Source organism: Falco rusticolus, chromosome 5 (genome assembly GCF_015220075.1).
Source record: "Falco rusticolus isolate bFalRus1 chromosome 5, bFalRus1.pri, whole genome shotgun sequence".
Lineage (NCBI taxonomy): Eukaryota > Metazoa > Chordata > Aves > Falconiformes > Falconidae > Falco > Falco rusticolus.
This window is the reverse complement of record NC_051191.1, coordinates 30,672,501-30,693,709: the sequence shown is the minus strand read 5'-3', so window position 1 is coordinate 30,693,709 and position 21,209 is coordinate 30,672,501. Positions and strand designations below refer to the sequence as shown.

Here is a 21,209-nt window from a genome sequence, read left to right as displayed (position 1 = left end):
AGGCCTTGTATACTGCAAGAGATGTCAAACAAAGTCATATTCCAAATCTAAGTCCTAGATTTTTAGATTTCACCTTTTAATATATGGACAGATTCTAAAATGAGCAGTTAACACACTGTCACGTTCCAGCTGAACTACGTTAACTGATTATATGAATTTCCAGTCATTGTAAATAGGATGCATGTTGTAAATTTAAGTCACAACATTTTTCAGATTCCAGCAACAAGTCAGGTAAAACAATGAGCCTTAATGTCTCTCTGTATGTTCAGATCCAAGATGTGATTTATATTTCTTCTGTTTATTGTACTGAAAGAGCTAGCTTATTCATTCAAAACTAAAGTCGAGACAATCATTAATTGTGATTTTTCCCAAGTAGCAGAGCTAAGAGTGGGTCCCAAGTAACCTATTGTATGGCTATTTTTTTACATGTGATGAATTTCAGTGTGAATATGCCTGTCACTGTGTCAATTTCTACACTACAAATTGGCTTGTGTTTTCAATTAACATTTATAATGTGCAAATGGGATTCAGTATTCACACCAATCAATCAGGATAATCCATATCCTTATGTTCGAGCACTTATACTATACAGCATCCTTAGAGAAGGATTTAATTAAACAAAACTTTTTGCTTTAGATTTTAAATATTTTCTTAAGAAAAACTATTTATTAATATGAAAATCTTGTGCGATCCTTATTTGTTTTCAGAACATATTTCCAAGAGCTGGGAAGATCTGTTTTCTGGCATGCATCAAACATTTTTCCATTGGTCACAGCATTCTTGCACTAATTGAGTTTAGAAAACTCTTCAGCTGCTGCCTAGATGAGTATAAGCTGCAAAAAGCAAGCATCAGAAATAATGGGATCCATTAACTAATTATCCTTTATCATCAAACACTCATCAGTTGCAAAATGTAATATGAGAACTATGTTCTGGTATCCCAGATCTTTCAGATTATAAGAGCTGCTATAAAAAAAGCACACCAGTATCTTCTTTCCTGAAATACTTCATACTTCTTAGTGAAAGAACCCACTGATTTTCATAAAGATATAAATCTGTAAAAGCCAGAAGCCTTCTGAAGCATACAGAGATGATTTCGGTGTCTAAAGTAAAAACTTCAGGGAATATGCTTTGTTTATCATGCATGAAATACGAACAAATCTTTTCCCTGGTTAAAATTATCCACTCTGCTAAAAAAAACCCTACAATGTATAACTAAATTGCAAATTGGGACATTTTGGTAGAAGGCATGGCTTTTTTAAAATTGCGATTATGGACTATGTAGAAGAAATGTTTCTTCATATTTCCTCTAAATGCCCCTTGACTTTTACAATGATTTTTTTTATTTTCTATGACAACATATATAGAACTATTTTGCCATAGCTCTCAACTTTCTATAGGTAATACATGAGGAAGATAATCTCACTAATTCTCACTGTTTTTCCATGGGAAGCATTTTGTCTCCTTTAAATAGGAGGAAATTAGAGTCACATTACAGCTGGCCTTGTTAACATATTGACCTTGACTCTTTGTTGCCTTACACTCAGTAGCTACATCTGTGTTAAGTGGAAGCTAAAAAGCCATCCTCTTGGAATGTTTACCTTTTGAACTTACATGTGAATTTTTGCTTTGAAAGATGACAAGGTCCAAGCGAGAACCAACAACATGATTTCAGTTGGAAGTCATTACTTGCTGTTTTAAATTACAAACTACACAAAATCCCTGACAGAAAATCCCGCACAAACACATTAATAGCAAAAAATCTTCAATAGCTTTGACTCCTGCATAGGGACGCCACATAAAATCTCTGTTAGCATTCAAGTAACAAGTAAGTATACATTTAAAATTCACTGGTTGCACTGCATCAGCCTAACAGTATTGGCGGGCAGTGGACTGCATTTTTCATTATGCTCCATACCGGCAAACATCGCCCTATAGCGCTATACCCTGCTGCCATACTCTAGCTATTTCCAACAAACTGACAGAGCAGCAGTCCATGCGCCTGGTCTGTGGAAGGAGAGTAAGTCACAGGAGCATCTTACAACACAGCTACAAAGCAGCTTCAGTGGAGGAAGTCAGGCAGTAAGAGACTCTCAATCCGTTAAAGCCTCACTAAACACCCATGTGAAAGATTTAGTAGTTTTAAGATACTTGTTGGTACAAAGATACACAAAAGATGATCTGTTAGTACAATACAGAATCACTGTGAAATCAAGGACTTAAGACTTGAGTTAAATCCAAGTATTTCTCCTCCTGTTGGGAAATAACAAAAATGCCCTATCAAGATGGGTTCAAACCTGTCAGCTTTCTCTTGAAGTGCTCGTTCTGGTAAGAGTGGTTTACCAGCAAATACGCCTTTATTTCTCTGGGCCTGATTATTCACTCTTTTGCATGCTGTGTAACTCGTCACACTGGTGCAAAGTCAGGTTAAAAAAAAATAACAAAAAATAGGCCAAACAAGTGCCTTACATTCCACAGGTGCAATTATTTTACAAATAAAGATGAAGTGAAGAGTCTTTAGGTGGAGACTCTTACTATGTTATTGTTTTTGAAAGCAGAGATACATTACCATTTGAAAGTATTCTGTACTCAGTAAAACCAAGTAGGGATATTGTTACCACTTGGACTTTTCTTAAAAGCATAGATTCTTACCTAAGGGTTTTTTCCCATTCTGCTGTCTTTCTTTTTTGTTTCTTTCGTACGTGGTCGTATTTATGATCTCTCTTCCAGTGTTGCAGACTAATTTCTGTTGCAGGTGTCATTTATGTCCTGTTCCCATTTTTATGCTAGAAAGCAAAGGAAACAAGCGGCACAAAGCCTTTAACCTTATCTTCCAGGCAACACTATCAATATATGTTGGTTATCTTCTCATGTTGCTAATAGAAAACAGAAAGATATGTATGTGTAGGCCTATCACTGGTTTTATACACAGTCTCTTCTAGGATTAATGTTTTCGCTTGCAGGAAGAACATGCAGCTGAACATCCAAATGAGAATGAATTTTGAAAGATCCAAGAAAGGATGCTTCCAAAAGGTAAGCTTTATAAAAGCAGACATTTGAAACCTCAATATTTAATAGTGTACTTCGCATTAAAACTCAGGTCTTCATTAGCAGACCTCAGATAATGTCCTCAAAAGTAACAGATTTAGATATACTTTCTTTTCCTTGTGCCCTGAACACCCAAGAAAACTCAGTTACTAATGGCTGACCTTTGGGTTTATCATAAGTCTTAGCTGAACCTTTTTGTCTAACTGGGTTAATTAGGTATTATGTTTTCTCTTTTTCACCTAAAGGTTTTGTAATGTCTAGTATTTTAGCTCCTACAGCTGCTTTCATTATGCAAGTAAAAAATCTCCTACGCAGAGCCACCTATTTTCACCAAATACGTACAAGCTAAATCGGTTTTGAAACTTCCATTCTTCTGTGAACACTAACTGAAATTGGCCAACAAGCTGGCGACCATTCCCCTTCCCCCAGTGATGGGGAAAGAGTGGATGATAGACATGTGTGCCTGCATAAACACTGTTCCTTAGGAAACAGCCTTAAAAAAAAAAAAAATCACTTTTGGGGTCACATGTTAAAGCTTTGTACAACTGGGGGTTTGAGATGTGCTAAATCTTACATTCACTTGAATAGAACTAATCACTCAAATTGCATAAAGCTAAGGGCTTGTTTAAATCCTCACATGACTGATGACTAATGTTCAGTATTTAAAATCCTTTTGGAAGACAAAGGAACTGATTGTTTCATTAGAGCAGTCAACTTTCTAATGAATTTAAATCTCTATCGTTTAAAATATCTAAGCAGCATGACCTTGCTTTATTGATAGATTCTGCTTTTGTCCTGGAAAATTTTGCATACTAAATAACAAACCTTAGAAGCAAAATATTTTCAGTCTGAAAGTGACTTAAATGCTATGTTTTATGACAGGTATCACATGAGGAAAAACAAAGATAAAAGCTCAAATTGTTGCTGCTCCATAGGTGCCCTGAATCTAAGATCTCTTTGACTTGATCTTAAACCTAACGGTCGCTGACAATTTACGTGGGTGTAAAGAACTGCCTGAATATGGCTCAGTGTACAATGCTAGAATTGAATACAAGGTTTAACACTTCATCTTCTCCAGCAGTTTACTAAACTTTGAAACTAAAAAAGCAATGTAGTTTGTATTGGTGAATCTCAAGGGGGTCCTGAGAGAGACTGTAAGCCTTTCAGGGAACTCACAGCTTTGTTCTCTTGATACCAGAAATCCAGCTGGGTTCTCCTTGTGACTGGGATACCCAACAGAAGGCACACTATGGCGTCAACCCCAGATGCTTCACAATTAACTGTAGGAAAAGCCTCTCGCAGCCAGTACATCCCCACTGTCCCTCTCAAGCACTCCTTCAGAGTGCTGTAACCCACGCCAGAGCTCGGGCAGCGAGCGACACGCACCGCACCGCACCCACCCCCCCGCCCCGGCACGGGCCGTGCCACCCGCCGGGTGCTGCGCCGCTATCCCGCAGCGGGCGTGCAGGCGCGCGGCCTCCCGCGGGCGGGCTCGCGCTCCCGGGGCGGGGCGGGGGAGGCCGCCGCGTGCCACCGGCGGGAAACGCCGCGCGAGCAGGTTCCAGCGCAGCAGCGCTGAGCCCGCATGCAGGCGGCGGGCGGCAGCTTCTGAGAGGGGTGGGGGGGGACAACGCGCACGCAGCCTAAATGGCGCTCCGTCCCATTACATCAAAAGGAGAACGTGAGGCAATTATGTGTGCGGCGACAGTAACTCTTAGAAAATAAACCACAGCGCAAAACGGGGAGGGGGAAAGACAGGCTGAGGCCACGCCACCGTGCCAAGGAGGCCGAGAACTTTTACAAGAGGTCCGGCCCACCCCGTCTAACCTTCCCCAGCGCCTATCAATCCCCTCTAGCCGGCCGCAGGGGAGGCGCTCCCCGCCAGCGGGGAGACGGCAGACACAGCTCCTCCAGAAGAAGCCGAAGAGACGGAGGCGCGGCCCCGCCGCCGTGCCGTGCCGTGCCTTGCCAGCGACCCTCCGGCCTCCCCACCACCACCCCCGGCGCGGGGCGCTGCGCGTAGCCTCCGGCCCGCAGGAACCGAGGGCGGGCGCCTAGCGGAAGGATCCCGCTCCCCAGCCCGCCCAGCTCCGAGTTGCCGCAAAGCGCGGCTGGGCGGGCAAACTCTCTGTCGCGCTGCCGGAAGACGGCGCTGCGCTTTGCGGCCCGGCTGCCCCTGAGAAGAGGCTGGGAAACCCCGTTCGGCCTTTTCCCGGTGCTGCGGCTGAGAGGAAGGTGAGTGTCCGGGGGCCTCACGGTCTCCGCCGCTCTGCTCGCGCCGTTTTCCCCGGCAGCGCTAACGCCTCCTCCCTCTCTCTTGCAGAAATCATGCCGGCCAAGGGTCCCCTGCAGAGCGTCCAGGTTTTCGGGCGGAAGGTGAGGCCAGGGCGCGGCGATCCGCGTCGTCTCCTGCTCGCTCTCGGGCTGGGCCGCGCCCCGTGGCCTTACGCGCTCGGGGTCTCTTGGCCCCAGCTTGGGAGCAGTGGCGCCGGCCCCTCGCCAGGGCCGTGTGGCGGGGCTGGTGCGCGGGAGGGCCGGTGGTAGCGAGGCGTGCTCGGCAGCCTACGTGTCCCACTCCGTGAGTGCCGGAGCACGCCTTCTTCCTGGGGTCGGGCGGAAGCAAGGGGAAGGATTTGCTCTTTCGGGGAGCGGGCCCGGGCTCTCTGGGTTGGAGCTCTGCCCATTCTCTCGGGAGCGGCAGCCGCTCTCGTCCCCAGGCCTTACGGGCCTGGCTTGGCATTGGCGGTGTCCGAGAGTCATGTTACGAGGTAGTGGTGGGAACATAAATTTCGTACTGCTGGGAACCAATGGATCGAATAATTCTAGGTAACATGCCATTGTGAGAGGAAATGTGCCGCAGAAGTACCATCTTAAGGAATGGAGAGGGTATCTTTCCCTTATTTGTAACTAAATCCTATAACTTTATAGCATTTATAAACAAAGTACAATTTTATTAAGTGCCTTAACACTGAGTCAATACCTGCGAAGGTAAGGACTGGCACTGTTTCATTTAGTGTGAGGTATTAATTTTGGGCATAAAACTGAGGTTTTTACATTGTTAAAAAGAAATCTGCTTCACAGTGCTAGTGCAAAAGTGAAATGCCGTACTAATACACATTTGGATTTTTAGAAAACAGCAACTGCTGTTGCCCACTGCAAGAGAGGAAATGGCCTCATTAAAGTGAATGGAAGACCTCTGGAAATGATTGAGCCCAGAACTCTGCAGTATAAAGTAAGTGTCCACCCAGCCTCCCCCCACTGCCTTGGATGTTAAAATATGTTTATACACATAATTGCTTGGGGGTGGAGAAGAGTTGTTTGCCTTATTGACACTACTGAATTTTTGGTTGTGTATTACCTGAAATGTAGATGTTGTTATGAAAATGCAGAAACCTGTCCTCCTGTGTTTGCCTTTTTGGGAAGGGTGGGATTTTTTCTTAACTAGATTCACGTATGTTAATGTAATTATGTGAAGTGTTTTCTGCACTTCGCTTTTTTTTTAAATTGAAATGGGTGACTGAGCCCTCCTTTTTAAAAGATTGCTTAGCACTTGAAATACCTGTTTGAGCTAAAACAGGCTAGATAACTATGAAGTGTAATAAATAAGTGGAGAACACGACCTACAAAATAAACGATTTATTTTTCCCATGTAGTTATGGCATTCACTGAAACTGTTCCCATGCGCTTAATTCCTGTGTGCATATGCTTTGCTATTAAGATTTCTGAAACTTAAAAAAAAATAAATACCAAGACTTAAGTAAATTTGTTTTATAACAGTCCTAGTAGATGTCAAAGAACTCTGCAAAAGGTGTACTTAATTTGGGTGTGTACTTGTAAAATCAAGGCTTCATTTTTTAGAACAGGAAATAAGTACACCTATGGTAAACCTACTACAAGCTCTAATCCTTGTTTCTGATCACAAATTAATTTTCTTTCTGTGTTTTGTTTCCCAGCTGCTTGAACCTGTCCTCCTCCTGGGGAAGGAACGGTTTGCTGGTGTTGACATCAGAGTCCGTGTAAAGGGTGGTGGTCATGTAGCACAAATCTACGGTATGAATTTTGTTGAGATCTCTGGTGTAGGCTAGAACAGGTCCAGCGACTGGTGGGTTGACCCTGGCTGGATGCCACGTGCCCACCACGCCACTCTCACTCCCTTTCTCTGCAGGAGAGGGGTGGATAAAATAATATGGAAATAAATTCATGGGTCAAGATACAGACAGTTTAATAAAGCAAAAGCAAAGCCTGCATGTGGAAGCAAAGGAATTATTCTCTGCTTCCTATCAGCAGGTGATGTCCAGCCACTTCTTGGAAGGGCTTCAGTATGTGTAAGCGGTTGCTCCAGAAGACAAATGTAATAACGAATCCTCATCCTTCCTCCTTTGTCTTAGTTTTTATCGCTGAGCAGATGTCGTATGGTATAAATATCTGTTTGGTCAGTCTGGGTCATCTGTCCTGGCTGTGTCTCCTCCCAAGATCTTGCCACCCCCAGCCTTTTGTGGAGGGAGGAATGTTGGAGAGACAGCCTTGATTGCTCAGCAGTAGCCAAGTAATAATGACATCTTTCTAGCTGCCAGTACAAAGCACAGCACTATGAGGGCTGCTATAGGCATCATTAACTCTGTCTCAGTCAGACTCAATACAGCCATGTATTTAAGAGGCTTGAGTTTAGCATACTAACTTGCACATCTCAATGTTCTGTTTCTGTTTCCACTGCACAAATGTCTTTTCTAAAGGCTTTATTGCTTATATTTTATGTGCAAAGCTGTGACATCCAAAGTAAGTTGAATGAAGTTAATGGATGGAATTTTGAGGAAAAGTGAGGAAATAATCTTTGCAACTTGCAGTGTGATAGGGCAGTTCAATTGCAGCTAAGCATGAACATTTTGGGAGGGGAAAAAGGAATTTATTATTATGAATTATATGTTTAGTTTTAAATTCCCATGTTGTTCAGACGTGTCTTTCAGCTGACGTGCAAAGCAAGGCAATTTTTTCCCCTTGGAGAGAAGATTGAGAACATACTTGCATTAGCTGTTGATAGAGGTGCTCTTTATGAAGGATGGTGTGTTCTGCTGTTTTGGTATAGGTTAGTGAAGTGGAGCTGAAGCTGTGTAAGAGGAGAGACTTGTTTCAGTCTCAAAGTTGATTGTGTTCATTTTCAGAAAATTCAGATTTTTGTCAACGTCCTGATCTTGATATCCTGACATAACAGCCTGACAACACCTTTACAGTTCTTCCCATATTCCTTGTTTGAGTTCTGATTACTGTGCCTACAGGATTGTTTTACTGATACGTGCTAGAAGAACTGCTCATACCATCCTATTCGCCCTTTTGCCTTCTAAGTCTTGTCTTTGAACACAATGACTGATTTTATCCTTGCTGAGAAGTATAGATGCTTCAGAGAACTGTGTTTCTAAGGATTTTGAAAGTTGCCTGCTTGTAGGTAGAAGTTAGTACAGGGGAGAGAAGGTGATCAAGACTGCCCTTGTGCAATTCCTTGACTAGCTGGCAGTTGTCAAATCAACAAATGAAGTGTGGGTGGCCTCTTGGCACAGATTTCTTCACTTTTGCCAAAGTATAGATCATGTGGAGTATGTGGGAGGGGAGGTTGAGGGAAAGGACAATTTGGTAGAAAACAAGACAGCAAGTTTCTCAGAAACTGGCACTTTTAAATACGTTTATTTACTTACTGATCCATTTTATTTTTTTAACAGCTATCCGGCAAGCTATTTCCAAAGCATTGGTGGCTTACTATCAAAAATGTAAGTTGTTTTGATTGTTCTATTAGTCTTCAATGGAAATTTATGGCTTCTGTTAGTTGTGGTGCAAAAAATGTTAATATGGACTTACTCCATGTGAAACTTCTTAAACTGAAAGATTTTTACTTTTTTTTTTTCAAACAGATGTTGATGAAGCTTCCAAGAAAGAGATCAAGGATATTCTAATCCAGTATGATAGGACTCTGCTGGTTGCAGATCCTCGCCGTTGCGAATCCAAGAAATTTGGAGGACCTGGTGCTCGTGCGCGCTACCAGAAGTCTTACCGTTAAAATTGTTCTACAGTCATGTGATGGTCAATAAACATAAAGAGAATTTGATACATTTCAGGTTTCTAAATTGATTTTTTCTCTGTGTTATAATTGATATACAAATTGATGGGTATTAAAGTAAAATCAGAGGGTTGTTGGCAGTTCTCTTTTAACCCTTCATAGTAAGTAAGTCTAGATAGATCGGGTCTTGTGAATAAAGAAGAGCTTTCTCCTGTTGATGAATGTGTGGTTATTGGAACATAAAGAAGGCTTACATCCTGTTTTTTGTGGGTACATGCAACAGTGTAGCATTTAATTACAGCAGAATTAAGTCTTTGCCTTTCTGATCTAAAATGGGGACCTTTTTCAGTACCTGGGTAGTCATTCTTCCAGGTGTTAGGAGCTGACATGAGCAGCCTGTGTTCTTTCCATGTGAAAACATCTGTGTCTGCCTGCTTACAGAATTGGTCTGTAATGCATGTGAGTGTAGTGCTAACTCCTAGCTGGTAACTTCTGTTTAGTGTGTTACATGGCTTCGGTGTGCTGACCTAGCACAATACAGCACATGAAGCATTTTTCCACATACGCTTCAGCACTGGCAGTTCATGTTCTTGCAAAGGACTTCTGTTTTTCTTGCATGTGTGTGCTCCTGAAATACCACACTGAGAGCAACATTGTAAACACTACTATGGAAGGTTGTAAGGCAATGAGTTACTCTTGTCTGCGTGAACTACATTAGTTTGTGCTTGCTTAGTGGTGAAGAATTTACCCCCTTGAGAGTAATGTAGTGCTGAAGTGGGGCACCTGGTTTACAGTTAGTATTTAAAGTTTATATTAAACCCAAGGTAATTATGGGGTGGGGGGAAGATTTATTGAACTCTTGCCATACCAGATAATGCAGAGACAGAGTTTGCTGGATTAGTGTGTCTAAACGTAGGATTTTTTGTTTTGGTTTTTTTATTTATTATTTTAAACCAAACCAAATATATCCCTTTTCAAAATAGTATTTTGTAAATGTAAAGCAAAAAGGTTTTTGTGTTACAAATGAGATTGGGTCTAAAGATTCATTTTTCAACCACATGTTCATATAGTACAAATACAGAGGGGTGTAGACCTGGAGAAATGCATTAAGTTAAATATGTATGTAAAAAAAATCCCTTTGGAAGCCACACGGTTGCTTATGTCATGAGCTAGATAAAGCAATTTGAAGGCCTTAGGGAAGTAGTTGAGAAAAACGTGGAATTGAAAATACAGTCTTCAAAGATCTAGCTAGGGGATGTGTGTATCAAACATTAAAAAGTTGGAGAAGCTCCAGTTGCTTATCCATTGGAACAATTTTTTTGTTCTGGAATTGATCTCCCAGGGACCAAAAATAAATAAAATAAAAAAAAGAGTAGTAAAGTTTTGAGTAAGACATGGGAGGATGTGGCAACAAAAGGCTGTTGGAAAGACAGATTCTGTCCCTTGGAAGAGTTGCATGTAAATTGTGGCCTTGGCTATGAGCTGACCCAACAGGCATGGGCGCAGGCCTGAACTGTTGTTTCCTATTAAACCAGTCTGGAGAGGAACTGGAAGGGATGTTGGAGACAAAGCAGCTGAGAGCCTAGCTGTTGCTGTGTTGCTCTCTAAGCCTGGTATTTTTGTGTCTACTGTAACATTTGTGCCCCAATACTGGAATTGTTGTAGGAGCACCTTGACACTTGAGGCTTTTGTTGGGCTTTCTATTTACTAATGTATTTCTCTAACTTGTTAAATTTCAGTGCACTCGGTCAACACAAAGTTAAGCCAGCTTCTTTTGTAAGTTGGGTTGGGGAATTGGAAAGAATAGTACAATTTTGCTCTTTTGCTCTAGTTTAGGAATATAGATGCTCATGGCTTTTTAAAAATGTGAATATTTGTTATGATGTATCTTGGCTTTTTCTGTAAAAAGGCATTTTAGGCATCTTCGCTGAAGTGTAGTTATTCAAGAGTTAAACACATAACTTGAACAAGTTCTGAAAAGGAATTCTCCATCCACCTCCTGTTTTGGCTGTCAGTGGCTGCTGCAAAATACTGCATTATATGACCTGAATAAAAGCAGAACACTCTTATTCAAACCCCTCACACTCCCATTGAGGTGAGAGGACTGTTTTATATTCTATCACCAATTTACATACCAGGATTTTTTGTCTGACTCTTAAGTGAACAAGATGCTCTGTTCCAGACATTTGCTGTCTCTTTGGCAAGATGCATAGTTTGCTTCCCTCAGTCCCCCCTTTCTGCACCCTCAGATGTGACCCATTTCTCATCCAGTGAGTTCCTCAGTTTCTACCTTCTAGCAGAGCGCTCACAAATTATTCTAGCTCTTGGGCTGCTGAAAACTGGGATGTTCTGCCTCCTAGCCTGACTTTCTAAGGAAAAGATGCTATCCAGGGTAAATTTTAAATTTGAATACTTGAATTCCTATGAGTTTTGTGAAAACTAGTGTCTTGATAGCTGTTAATTAGCTTCATTAGTTGTTTGGCTTGTGTGGTGGCTGAGAAGCAACAGCTTGCTCATTGCTTAGGAAATGTGTACTGGCCTGCCAGTTGGCACGTACCCACCCTGTGCCATAGCTTGTCCAGAACTTATTCTTGCCTAGCTGTTAGAGCAGTCGGGTGCAGGAAAAAAGAGAGGACACAAAGTTACTGTGGTGTGGAGCTCAGGGAGGCTGGGGGAGATGTGGTACCTGATGCCAGTAACCTCAGGGGTAGATTTCACAGTTCTGGGGAAACCTGATGTATCATTTTTTTCTGACCGCAGAACAGCTTGTAACAATTGGGGATTTTTGTTTTGCTGTGCTTTTATGGAGAGGCTGAAAATAAAACTTGCATTGCTACTAATACATCCAGAGATGATATCTGCATGTCATTTCTTCAACCAAAAGGCTCTTAGCATAATAAAAATGCTTTCTGAACTGAACTCTGGTCCTATAAAAATGCCCCATTAATCCTGTAGAGTGATGTCATCCCCACAGACTTGCTTTCTAAATGAGAAATGTTCACGGCATCAGGCTGGTGTCTGCCTGGGTGGTTGAAGATTTTTATTCTAGACGGTTGCTTACTAATTACCCACTAGAGGGCTTAACTTCATTGGGGAAGCATAACTACCATGAGGTTCGAAGGTGTAAGAAGAAAACCCGTTCATAAAACTGTTTCCTTTCCTGATTTCCTGATTCTGCAGGGATGCCAGTCAAACTCTTGTCATTGGACATCTGCTCTGGCACAGAGACAGAAAAATAGTGACAGTTTGATCTTCAGCCCCCTAGCAAAGTTCTTGAAAAGCTGTGGAGATGGTTCTTGGAAAAGAAGAAATACCCCTAACTGGGTCATATTGCCCAACTCTTTCATTAGTTTCACTGATACTAATCCTTAGAAAGATCAAAATGTGACCTCACTTGAGTTCTTAATTGAAAATACCAGTTCAATGAAGGCTGGAGTGTGAGTAGCTCTAGAAAGTACCATGCTTCATTAATGGAGACAGTGGATCCAATTCCAAACTAGGGCAAGCTTGTTCTGGTGGCACTGAAGGTCGTTATTTTCTCACCCATTTATAATCCTGATAAACTGTGTAACCTGTATATAAAATTAAGTCCTCTCAAATGTTATGTTGGAATATTTGGGGCAATTTAATTTTAACTGTAATATACAAATATATCATTGAATATAACATTGAAATGTTTCAATTTTATTTTAAAAGAAAAATCTATAACTTAAAAATGTAACACTAGCATTTTTTTGTGTGGACCAGTGTGTTCTGTGTTTGTTTTGTTACAAAAGTGATTATTTTCTAATGCATTTTTTCTGTTCAATTTTTCCAGAAGTTCCAATCCGTGCATATTCTACTACTTGTGTAGATAATGTGTGTTGTTGCCTCAAGATAATTTGATGCAATTTTCTTTTATCTCTTTCTTAATATAGTCCTCTGAGTTACAGTTCAGTGTACTTGGCTGAATAATTCTTTTTGCTTATTGGCTAACATCCTTAATGTGCTTGGGACTGTGCTGTTTCCTACCCTACCCTGGGCAGAGCAGAGATATCCAGACCTAATGAAACCTATTGCTCCAAATCTTATGAAGTCCCTTTGCAGCTGATGAGGCTTGGCCTACTTTTTCAATATTAGAAGTTAAACTGTGAAATACTAACATGCACCAAATATTTCCTCAACTTTGAGATAGAAAAATTGTAAAACAACAACAACAAAAAGGTTATTTTTGATAGTTTCTTTTAAACTAAACCAGTTCATTTATATTAATGGAAAGATTTATTTGTGAAGCTGCATATGAAGCATGGTGTGAAATACGGTCTTCAGGAAGGGAAGAATCCCATGTCAGATTTCTCAGAAGAGTTTGAAACAGTTTCTAAACCAGACTTAGCTTGAAAATAAGATAACATGGAGACTGGTAATGGAATTTAGAAGCTCCAATGCTTGAGTTCATCTCGGTTTGAGAACAATCTAAGGCATCGGCTTCTAGAAGTAGGTTTATGAGAGGGTGGAATGTTGAGTAGCCTCTAACACTTCCTGTAAGACAGGTGCCCAGAAGATAGTTCACAGTCTGTGAGTACAACTACATCAGGGTGTTAATTTGGATCAGGAACTTACTTGTTTTCCTTCTGCTGAGCCATATGGAGCAGATGAAACTAAGCCAGGAGATGCAGTCCAGCTGCAGATAAGCAGCCAGTCCCTGGGACCAGCCCATAGCTAGTCAGAAGTAAAAATATAGCTAAAAACCTCTTGAAATGTGAATTATGTGAATGTCAGCTTCTTAGATCCAACAGTAATAAAAATAATTCTTAAGAAATACTCCAGGCACAGTATAGTATTACAACAAATATCAGTTTGCAATATGTATCCCTGGGCCATCAGTGATCCCAGACCTGCATGGTTGTTGGCTGCTGTGTGGACACAGGATTTAGTCTTTGTGGCTGGAGAGGTTGAGTGTTTTCCCTTGCCTTCGCTTCTAGTCCAGCTGAGGAGTGGGGAAGAGAAAGAGAAAGGGCTAGAAGAAATGATGGGAGAAATTTTTACTTGAGAGAGGCCATCAACTTCTAAATTTTATTTTGGTCCAAACCCACCTTCTGTAGCATGCAGAGAGGGTCTCACAAAGCACATCCTAGGAAGAGTGGAGGGTTAGGCAAAAGGTGGGCTTTGCAAAATAGAGTGAGTAGTAACAGTTTCAGTTAGCATTATGTGTCTTTAAAACTGTGGGGTTTAATAATTCTGTTAATATTAGGATAAAGCAGGTAAGATTCTTCTATTTTAAAATATGATAATTATTAATTTTGGTGAAATGACATTTTTATATTTTCATGAAAAGTAGAAACAAAACCCATTGGCCCTCTTGAATTTCTCCATTTTGCTAATATGATTTTTTTCACGTTTTATTGAAACTGAAATATTATTATCCTCTGGGAATATATATCACATCTTCTGTGATATAAGCAAACTATACACAAAAATATATCTAAAATATTCTCAAAAGTCCAGGTGTATTATTTAATGGAAGTTAGCATCTCTCCTTTTAGAACAGGTAAGGAATATTAATATGTTAATCTCTAAACCCATCTAGTTATAATGTACACAAAATATACATATATTCATATATAATTTATATACACAAAATTTATATGTATATATACATTATTGTAGGGTCTTGCAAAAATATTTCACTGTAATTAGCAGTAAAGGGCAGCACTCAGCGCAAGCCTGAAAGCACACAAAGGTGTGTGACAACTGAAGGAACTCTCAAACCATCAAGACATGGCAACATTTCTATGTCTTTGTCTGCTATGTTATAAAGGGCTGATTCAATTCAACAGAGGAGTAATGCTCACAGGTCTAGTGAAAGTGTAACTAATACAGACTCTGCTGAGGAGTTACCATGCATTACTAATGAGAGACACGCAGCTAGAAAGTTGTATGCAACCTTGCAAAGCTCCTGAAGCTGTATGTAGCTACCAAGCTTGATGTCTCTTTTTCTTTTCCTTTTTTTGCACTGCATTATTTTAAATAATGCATCCAATTATCTAACTTTTAACAGATTCAAACACGCTGTAGAAATACATAGTTCTAAGATGCCATCGTAATTGAAACCATTAATTTGGATAAATTCCCTATTACTAAGTTATACTGAAATGAACATTGTGGGAAAGCTCAGTTTAATGACACCATGGAGTATATTCTTGCTTCATTCACTGCTGTCCTCTTTGCAAGGTAAGAACTTTATTTCATTTTTGTAGTAATACTAAATTCTAAAACGATTTTTCTAAATATTTTAATATTACACCTACTACTTCTTCTGTCACTATAAAGCAACTATTTTGACCCTTGCTGGAATTCGTAAATAAAAAAGCTTTTTTTTTAACACAAGTTATAAAAGTGTATGTCATCATTCTCTCCTACAGGTATAGAAATTAAAATATAGCTCTTTTTTTTAAGATACACTTTATGCCTGCATTTGTTACAAAACAATTTATTTAGGAATGAAATTGAAGTTTCTTGGCTTTCTTGTCATTATTGCCAGATCAGTAAGCATCTAATGATTTTCAGTGGGGTATGATTTTGTTTGAACAGGCTGCACCTGCAGGTTTTTTAAGCATTTTTAGAATGCAAGAGTAAATAATGGCTCATGTCATTATAGAAATCATCCTATTTTCTATGTAATGCAAAAGGATCTTGCAGACAGTTTTCTTCCAGCAATTACAAAGATTTCTAAGGCAATATGAGAAAGAAGGGTTTGGAAGTTGGGTTTGGTTTTTTTGGGTTTTTTTGTTTGTTTTTTTTTGTTTGTTTGTTTTGGGTGTTTGTTTGTGGTTTTTTCACTTTTTCTTAAAGCACGGACTCTAGAGCATTTTAAATTATTTACAATTGAGTCTTACAAGTAACATTCAGAAAATTATTATAGGTAAACACCCTACAAGTTCAATTCTGGAAAGCTCTGAGCATGTCTTGTGTTTTATCAGCTTTGTTATGAGCCTCTGAAAAACTGTGGACTCCGCTCTTTTCCATGATAGCATGTACCAGAACTGAGACAATGGAAACTTTCAGGTGATGAGTACTTGAGAAAATCAGGAAGAAAAGCATGTAGCCCTACATCTCTTGGCAACAGAAAAAGGTTGTGTAAAGATGCTCTGGAAAACTTAGGGTCATTAAAGAACAAAATTCAACAATATTGTTTTGAACTTGACAAACTGTCGTTTGCCAAGTGCAGAGAGAGACTGTAGAAAAAACATTTTCTTGATGACTTTTTCATCTACAGGATCTTATTGCAAGCTTTCGCTTTTGAGAAGAACGTCAAGGTAAGTGTTTATTCCTTATTTGTAAAGTCCTGCAGACAGAACAAAAATGAATGTGTGACGCAGTGCAGGTTAGAAAGTAAAACACAGCTTTCAATTCAACATGTAAAATGCCACGTACATGTACTTTGGATATAAAACACACTTTCAGAATGTTTACAACTCCTTTCAAAGAATTTACATAAAGGGCATGGGTCCTCTGTTTGAAAAATGGAGGTCCTTATGAAAAATGATACTTCTGTGGTCTAAAGAAAGCTTACAGGAATAATGGAATGGAACCAGCATGAGATCATGATTTCATGACTGGAAAAATACATTAAATGAGTATCCTTCTACAGTTCTAATTGCATGGTAAAATCCTAGCTGCTATTTGAAGCACAGAAAAGTAAGTGCTATACAGCCTTAAAATAAACATTTTCAATACAAGTTTTGATGTAGAAGCTGAAATCCAAACAAAACCCAAACTAGGGAATGTTCCTGATCCCACTGAATTAAATGGGAACTATGCTATCAATTTCAATGGAAGCATCCAGTCAGACGTAGCTTCAGATGTCTAATGACCGCTAACACATCTAGTGAACACACATGCAAGTCAAATAATATGCCATCTTGGACTGTTGATAAAACTAAGTATGTTTTATAAGTTGATGCCTTTGTTTCTAAACTTAATCACAAATTTAAGTCAGCTACAGCTGGAGAGTCATCTCTTGCTATTAAAAGTACCATCACAGTATATTCAAACAACACTGGGGGAACTCGCAGCCACTCACATGCAGAGTCAAGTAAATATGAAGCTGCTTCACAATTTTGTATCCTGTCCTGTAAGCCTATTTTGCCTATTCACGTCTGCCCTGCAAGCTCCAGGTACCTCCCTGTCCAAGCAGAGACTGAAGCGCTGCCCTATTCTGTAAAGTGAGACCACGGAAAAAAAACAAAGAAAAGAAAAAAATAATCATCTTTTTAAATGTTCACCCAAGAAAGACCTCTTTGATAAAGTGATGGTAATCAGAGAGAAACACTTCTCTCTGGGGAGCTGCTTGTTCAGGTTGCTCCAGGGACCTTTGATTATACAGGATCCTTTTTGTTTTCTTCCAGAAATGAGTTTAATGCAACTCGACAGAAAAGAGATCTTGTAACAGCCGAGGTAGGTTATACCTCCAAAAGCAGGAGGGAGGGGAAGCCCTCCCCACTTTTCTGCTCTGGGCCCTTGCTGTCCTTACAAAGGAACCTTTGTGTGGAGCAGGGCCGGTAAAAGGAGGGCAGTGAGGAGGAGCAGCTGTTCCCTACCTGCTTGCCCCCTGCCTGAGCCTGTGGCCTCATGCCTTCACTCGCTCCCAGCAAAATGCCTCGTGGGCTACCCACCCTGACGAGCTAACTGATGCACGCCATGGCAAATAAAACCCCAAGGCCTCTGTCTGTTGTGAGGGCGAACAGAATGCCCCAGAAAGCCGTTAGTGTGTGGTAAGAGGCACAGTGGCGGCACCAGCAGCAAGGCTTTGTCCCGCACGTAGTGTGGTGGCTGCCCCAGCCCAGCCCTGGTTCCCACCACCCTGGCCCACCGCTGCCTCAGTGCTGCATCCCGGCAATGCTGTGATGAAATTTAATAGTAAATGGGGGAATCTTGTTCCCCCGCTGGCACACATCTTAGGCTACAGAGCCCAAGCAGGGCTTTGATAGGGGCAGTTTCCCCCCACGGACTTGCTGGGAGCCTGCAGCTGACTGAGGGTGACTGTCTCCAAGTGCCTTTGAGATCTACTTGCCTCCTGGCCGAATCAGAGGTAGCTGGAGTGAAATGCTGCACTGAGGTGAACTAAGCCTCTGAGGGAAACAGGCCCTCTGGACTGACGGTGTTCCAGGAGGGCCTTCAGCATGGAAGTGCTGTCACAGGAAGGGCGCTCCACCTCCTCAAAATCACGTAAAGGCCAAAAGCCACTTTCACGAGGAGGACGGCTCAGAGGAACTATCAAGGGAAATGGGTCTTGTCGCACAGGGAGGGAAAGGATCCTCTCTCTGGCTGTGACAGGCCATGGGGACAAGGAATAGCTTTGGTGTGGGGGTCTTCCAGGTGGTGATTTGATGAAGTCCATTTCAGGTTTATTTTAGACAGGTTGTGCTACTTGGATGCATCCCACAAAGTATTTCCAGCTGGAAAAGGGAGGTTTTTATGTCACTGTACAAGGCATTAGTGAGACTTAACCTAACCTGTTCCTTGCACAGTGCCATTCACTTTGAGATCCGTTAGTTTGAACTCCAGACATGGAGAGTGACTGGCAGTAAGGAGGAAGAAAGAAATTAGCTTACAAGCTAAGACTTAAACAATTTGTTTTGCTTCAGCTTTGCAGCTGAAGGCTGGTGTATACGTCAGTGGGAAGCACAGAAGGGTAACTGTTTTCTCGTAGAAGATCAGGGAGGCGATAAATAAAAACCACGGGGAAGAACAGCAACTTAAGCAAAATGGCTAAGCTGTATAAAATCAAAGGATTTATACTGGCCATGAATAATTGTAAGAAGGAACTCTTCAGCTACCCAGCACTTCACCCTGGTAAACTTTCCAATCAGACCAGTGGGAGCAAAAACCCCAGAGTGCTTTCAGCCTGGAATGGGATCAGTTCTTGGAAGGGACAATGTGACGTGACAAGCTGCAGTAGCAGAGTGCTGGGTCAGACCCATGGCTTCCTTATAGTTTGATGCTCCCCAGTTCTTAAAAGAGGCAGGCAGCATATCAGGCAGATCCACCTCTTTTGGGATGAACTGAAATGCAGTTCTGAAGGATTTCAGGGAGGACATGAAATCCATTGCAGCTGGAGTGGCCACAGTGGGACGATCAGGATACAGCACAGAGCATGAGTTAGGGAAGAGGATGAAATGGAGGAATATCACATCTTTGAGCTCTCCAACTATTGGTACTTGAAGTGAAAAGGGCGGGAGTGCTCTCTGTCCGCTCACACTTCCTTCCAAATGTAAATGCAAAAATTCCCAGCTGGAGCCTTCTTGGTTAATTGGCACTGGAGGGCATGGAGAGGAGGCCAGCAGTGATCCCACAGTGCAGCTGTATTCTTCCCCATCCCCCCAAGAGCTGTGCTTCTCCTCCCCATGGAGCTCATTGCTACAGTCACTGTCTTCCCCACTGTCCCAGGCTGCTTATCCATCCTGCAGAACCTGCAGCTGTTCCATGTGCTGGCCAAGCCGCAAATTACTGTACTGTATTAAAAGTCCCAACCCAATGTTAGGCTGCAAGGCCTCAGGCTTATATTGGCTCATGTGTAAAGCACAAACACCTTGATTTTGCTTTTATGTTTCTCTGACAGATTCAAGCTGCCTCTCCTCGGTTGCATCTTCATGGGACCTTGACACGGAGTCCACCAGGAGGTCAGTGCTCCTCACCTGCAGGAGGAGAGATGGTCCATGAAAATACTGCCTTTGTACTAACTATCCTGTGTTACCATAGGTTGTGGAAGTCCTCCTCATTATGTCACCTACAAAGCCCTGCCTTATCTATTTTCTCATTTTATCTATGTTAAACCAGGGAAAATTGCTGTTAAAATTTTATTTTCAAAATAATGCCTTACAACCGAACCTGAACAGCTAACTAAGCCAATTCTTTGATTTTTTAAAAAAAGTTCAATTCCATTGTAGTTTTTATTTTCTGTCGCTTTTTCTGGCCTTGGCAGAGGATGTAAGTATGTCTGAGGGGCATGTAACTGGTTATGCAAAGGGACAGAGGTGCTCAGGCAATGAGCATGCAACTGCTCCTGAAGGGTTTTAAGCATTGTACAAACACATAAAGCAGGTCCAAGTCAGAAGCTGTTTTGCAGAAAAGTTCCTTGTATGTAACCAAACTTTGATACCCTTCTTGGAAAATACATATACCTGGATAGGTGCTTTCTGTTGTGTTTTTCCATGTAAATGATTGTATGTAATTTTAAAGTTCACAGTTCTAACAACAACAAATAAGTTTTCTGCATTAGTGCTGTTCTATAAATAGTATTTTCTGCTTTGTCAGTAATTTCAGAGTATCTGTGTATATTTGGAAAGCAATTCTTAAATGGAAAAAAATCACAACTGAGCATGGAAAGAAGTTTTCATGGTGAAGGCTGACATTCTTACTCATTGGTAACTTCTGTGTGTACTTTACTCTAAAGGTCCCATTTTAATCCCATTTAATGTCACTAACAGCTTTATCATGGCTTCATTGGGAGTGGAAGGGCCTGTTTATTTCATTTACTTCCTGCTTTTTGTGATGTTTTCTTTTTGCGATGTTTTTTAAATCTCTGTCAGTAAGATTGCAAGCATTTGTATCTTGGGTTTTAATCCTCCCCCAGGAAGGAAAGTAACTATCTGCAAAACCTGATGAAATTTTGGTTTGGAACTATCTTTCTTCTCTTTTGGGGTAGTATGGTTTAGACCCCCTCAGCGAATGATTACTAGATGACAGTGAGGTCTTAGCTTCCAAACAGACTATAAAACCCTTTAATGAAACTGCTTTTGGAAACAATTACTAATTATAACATAAAACAAGCCATTCCCATGGAATCTTGTCTCTGACTCCAGTCACCTCTTAAGCAGAAATAACCTTTTAACTGACTTTTTTTAGCATGAGGGGAAGGTTATTTATACTTGGTTTTGACTCTGTAAATTATATATTCTGGATTGTTCATAAGCTGAATGTACCCTTTGCTGTAATGCTTAGAAGGGAGGAGGTGAACATATGTATAAATTGTGCTGAGTTTAGTCAATTAGAATAATTGTGTCCTGTATATTTTGAGATCAGCGGGACTGGGATTTGGTTTCTTTACATGGGAACTTGACCTTTTGTTTGCTGG

General features: G+C 41.0%; 2 protein-coding genes across 2 annotated transcripts in view; both read left to right on the top strand.

Annotated features, from left to right (window-relative positions):
• Positions 1–5,152: 5,152 nt before the first annotated feature.
• RPS16 (ribosomal protein S16) lies at positions 5,153–9,146 on the top strand. The gene is made up of 6 exons (XM_037389369.1): positions 5,153–5,283; positions 5,372–5,424; positions 6,179–6,280; positions 7,002–7,098; positions 8,760–8,807; positions 8,949–9,146. The coding sequence occupies exons 2-6, from the start codon at positions 5,377–5,379 to the stop codon at positions 9,092–9,094; spliced, it is 441 nt and encodes a 146-aa protein (XP_037245266.1). The 5' UTR covers positions 5,153–5,283; positions 5,372–5,376; the 3' UTR covers positions 9,095–9,146.
• Positions 9,147–14,941: 5,795 nt separating this feature from the next.
• OTOGL (otogelin like) overlaps positions 14,942–21,209 on the top strand; it is a 101,815-nt gene continuing 95,547 nt past the window's right edge. Inside the window, exons 1-4 of the mRNA XM_037388300.1 lie at positions 14,942–15,304; positions 16,350–16,389; positions 17,482–17,530; positions 19,695–19,755. Of these exons, the coding sequence (XP_037244197.1) occupies positions 15,226–15,304; positions 16,350–16,389; positions 17,482–17,530; positions 19,695–19,755 (229 nt within the window). The 5' untranslated portion in view covers positions 14,942–15,225. The remainder of the gene's footprint in view (positions 15,305–16,349; positions 16,390–17,481; positions 17,531–19,694; positions 19,756–21,209) is intronic.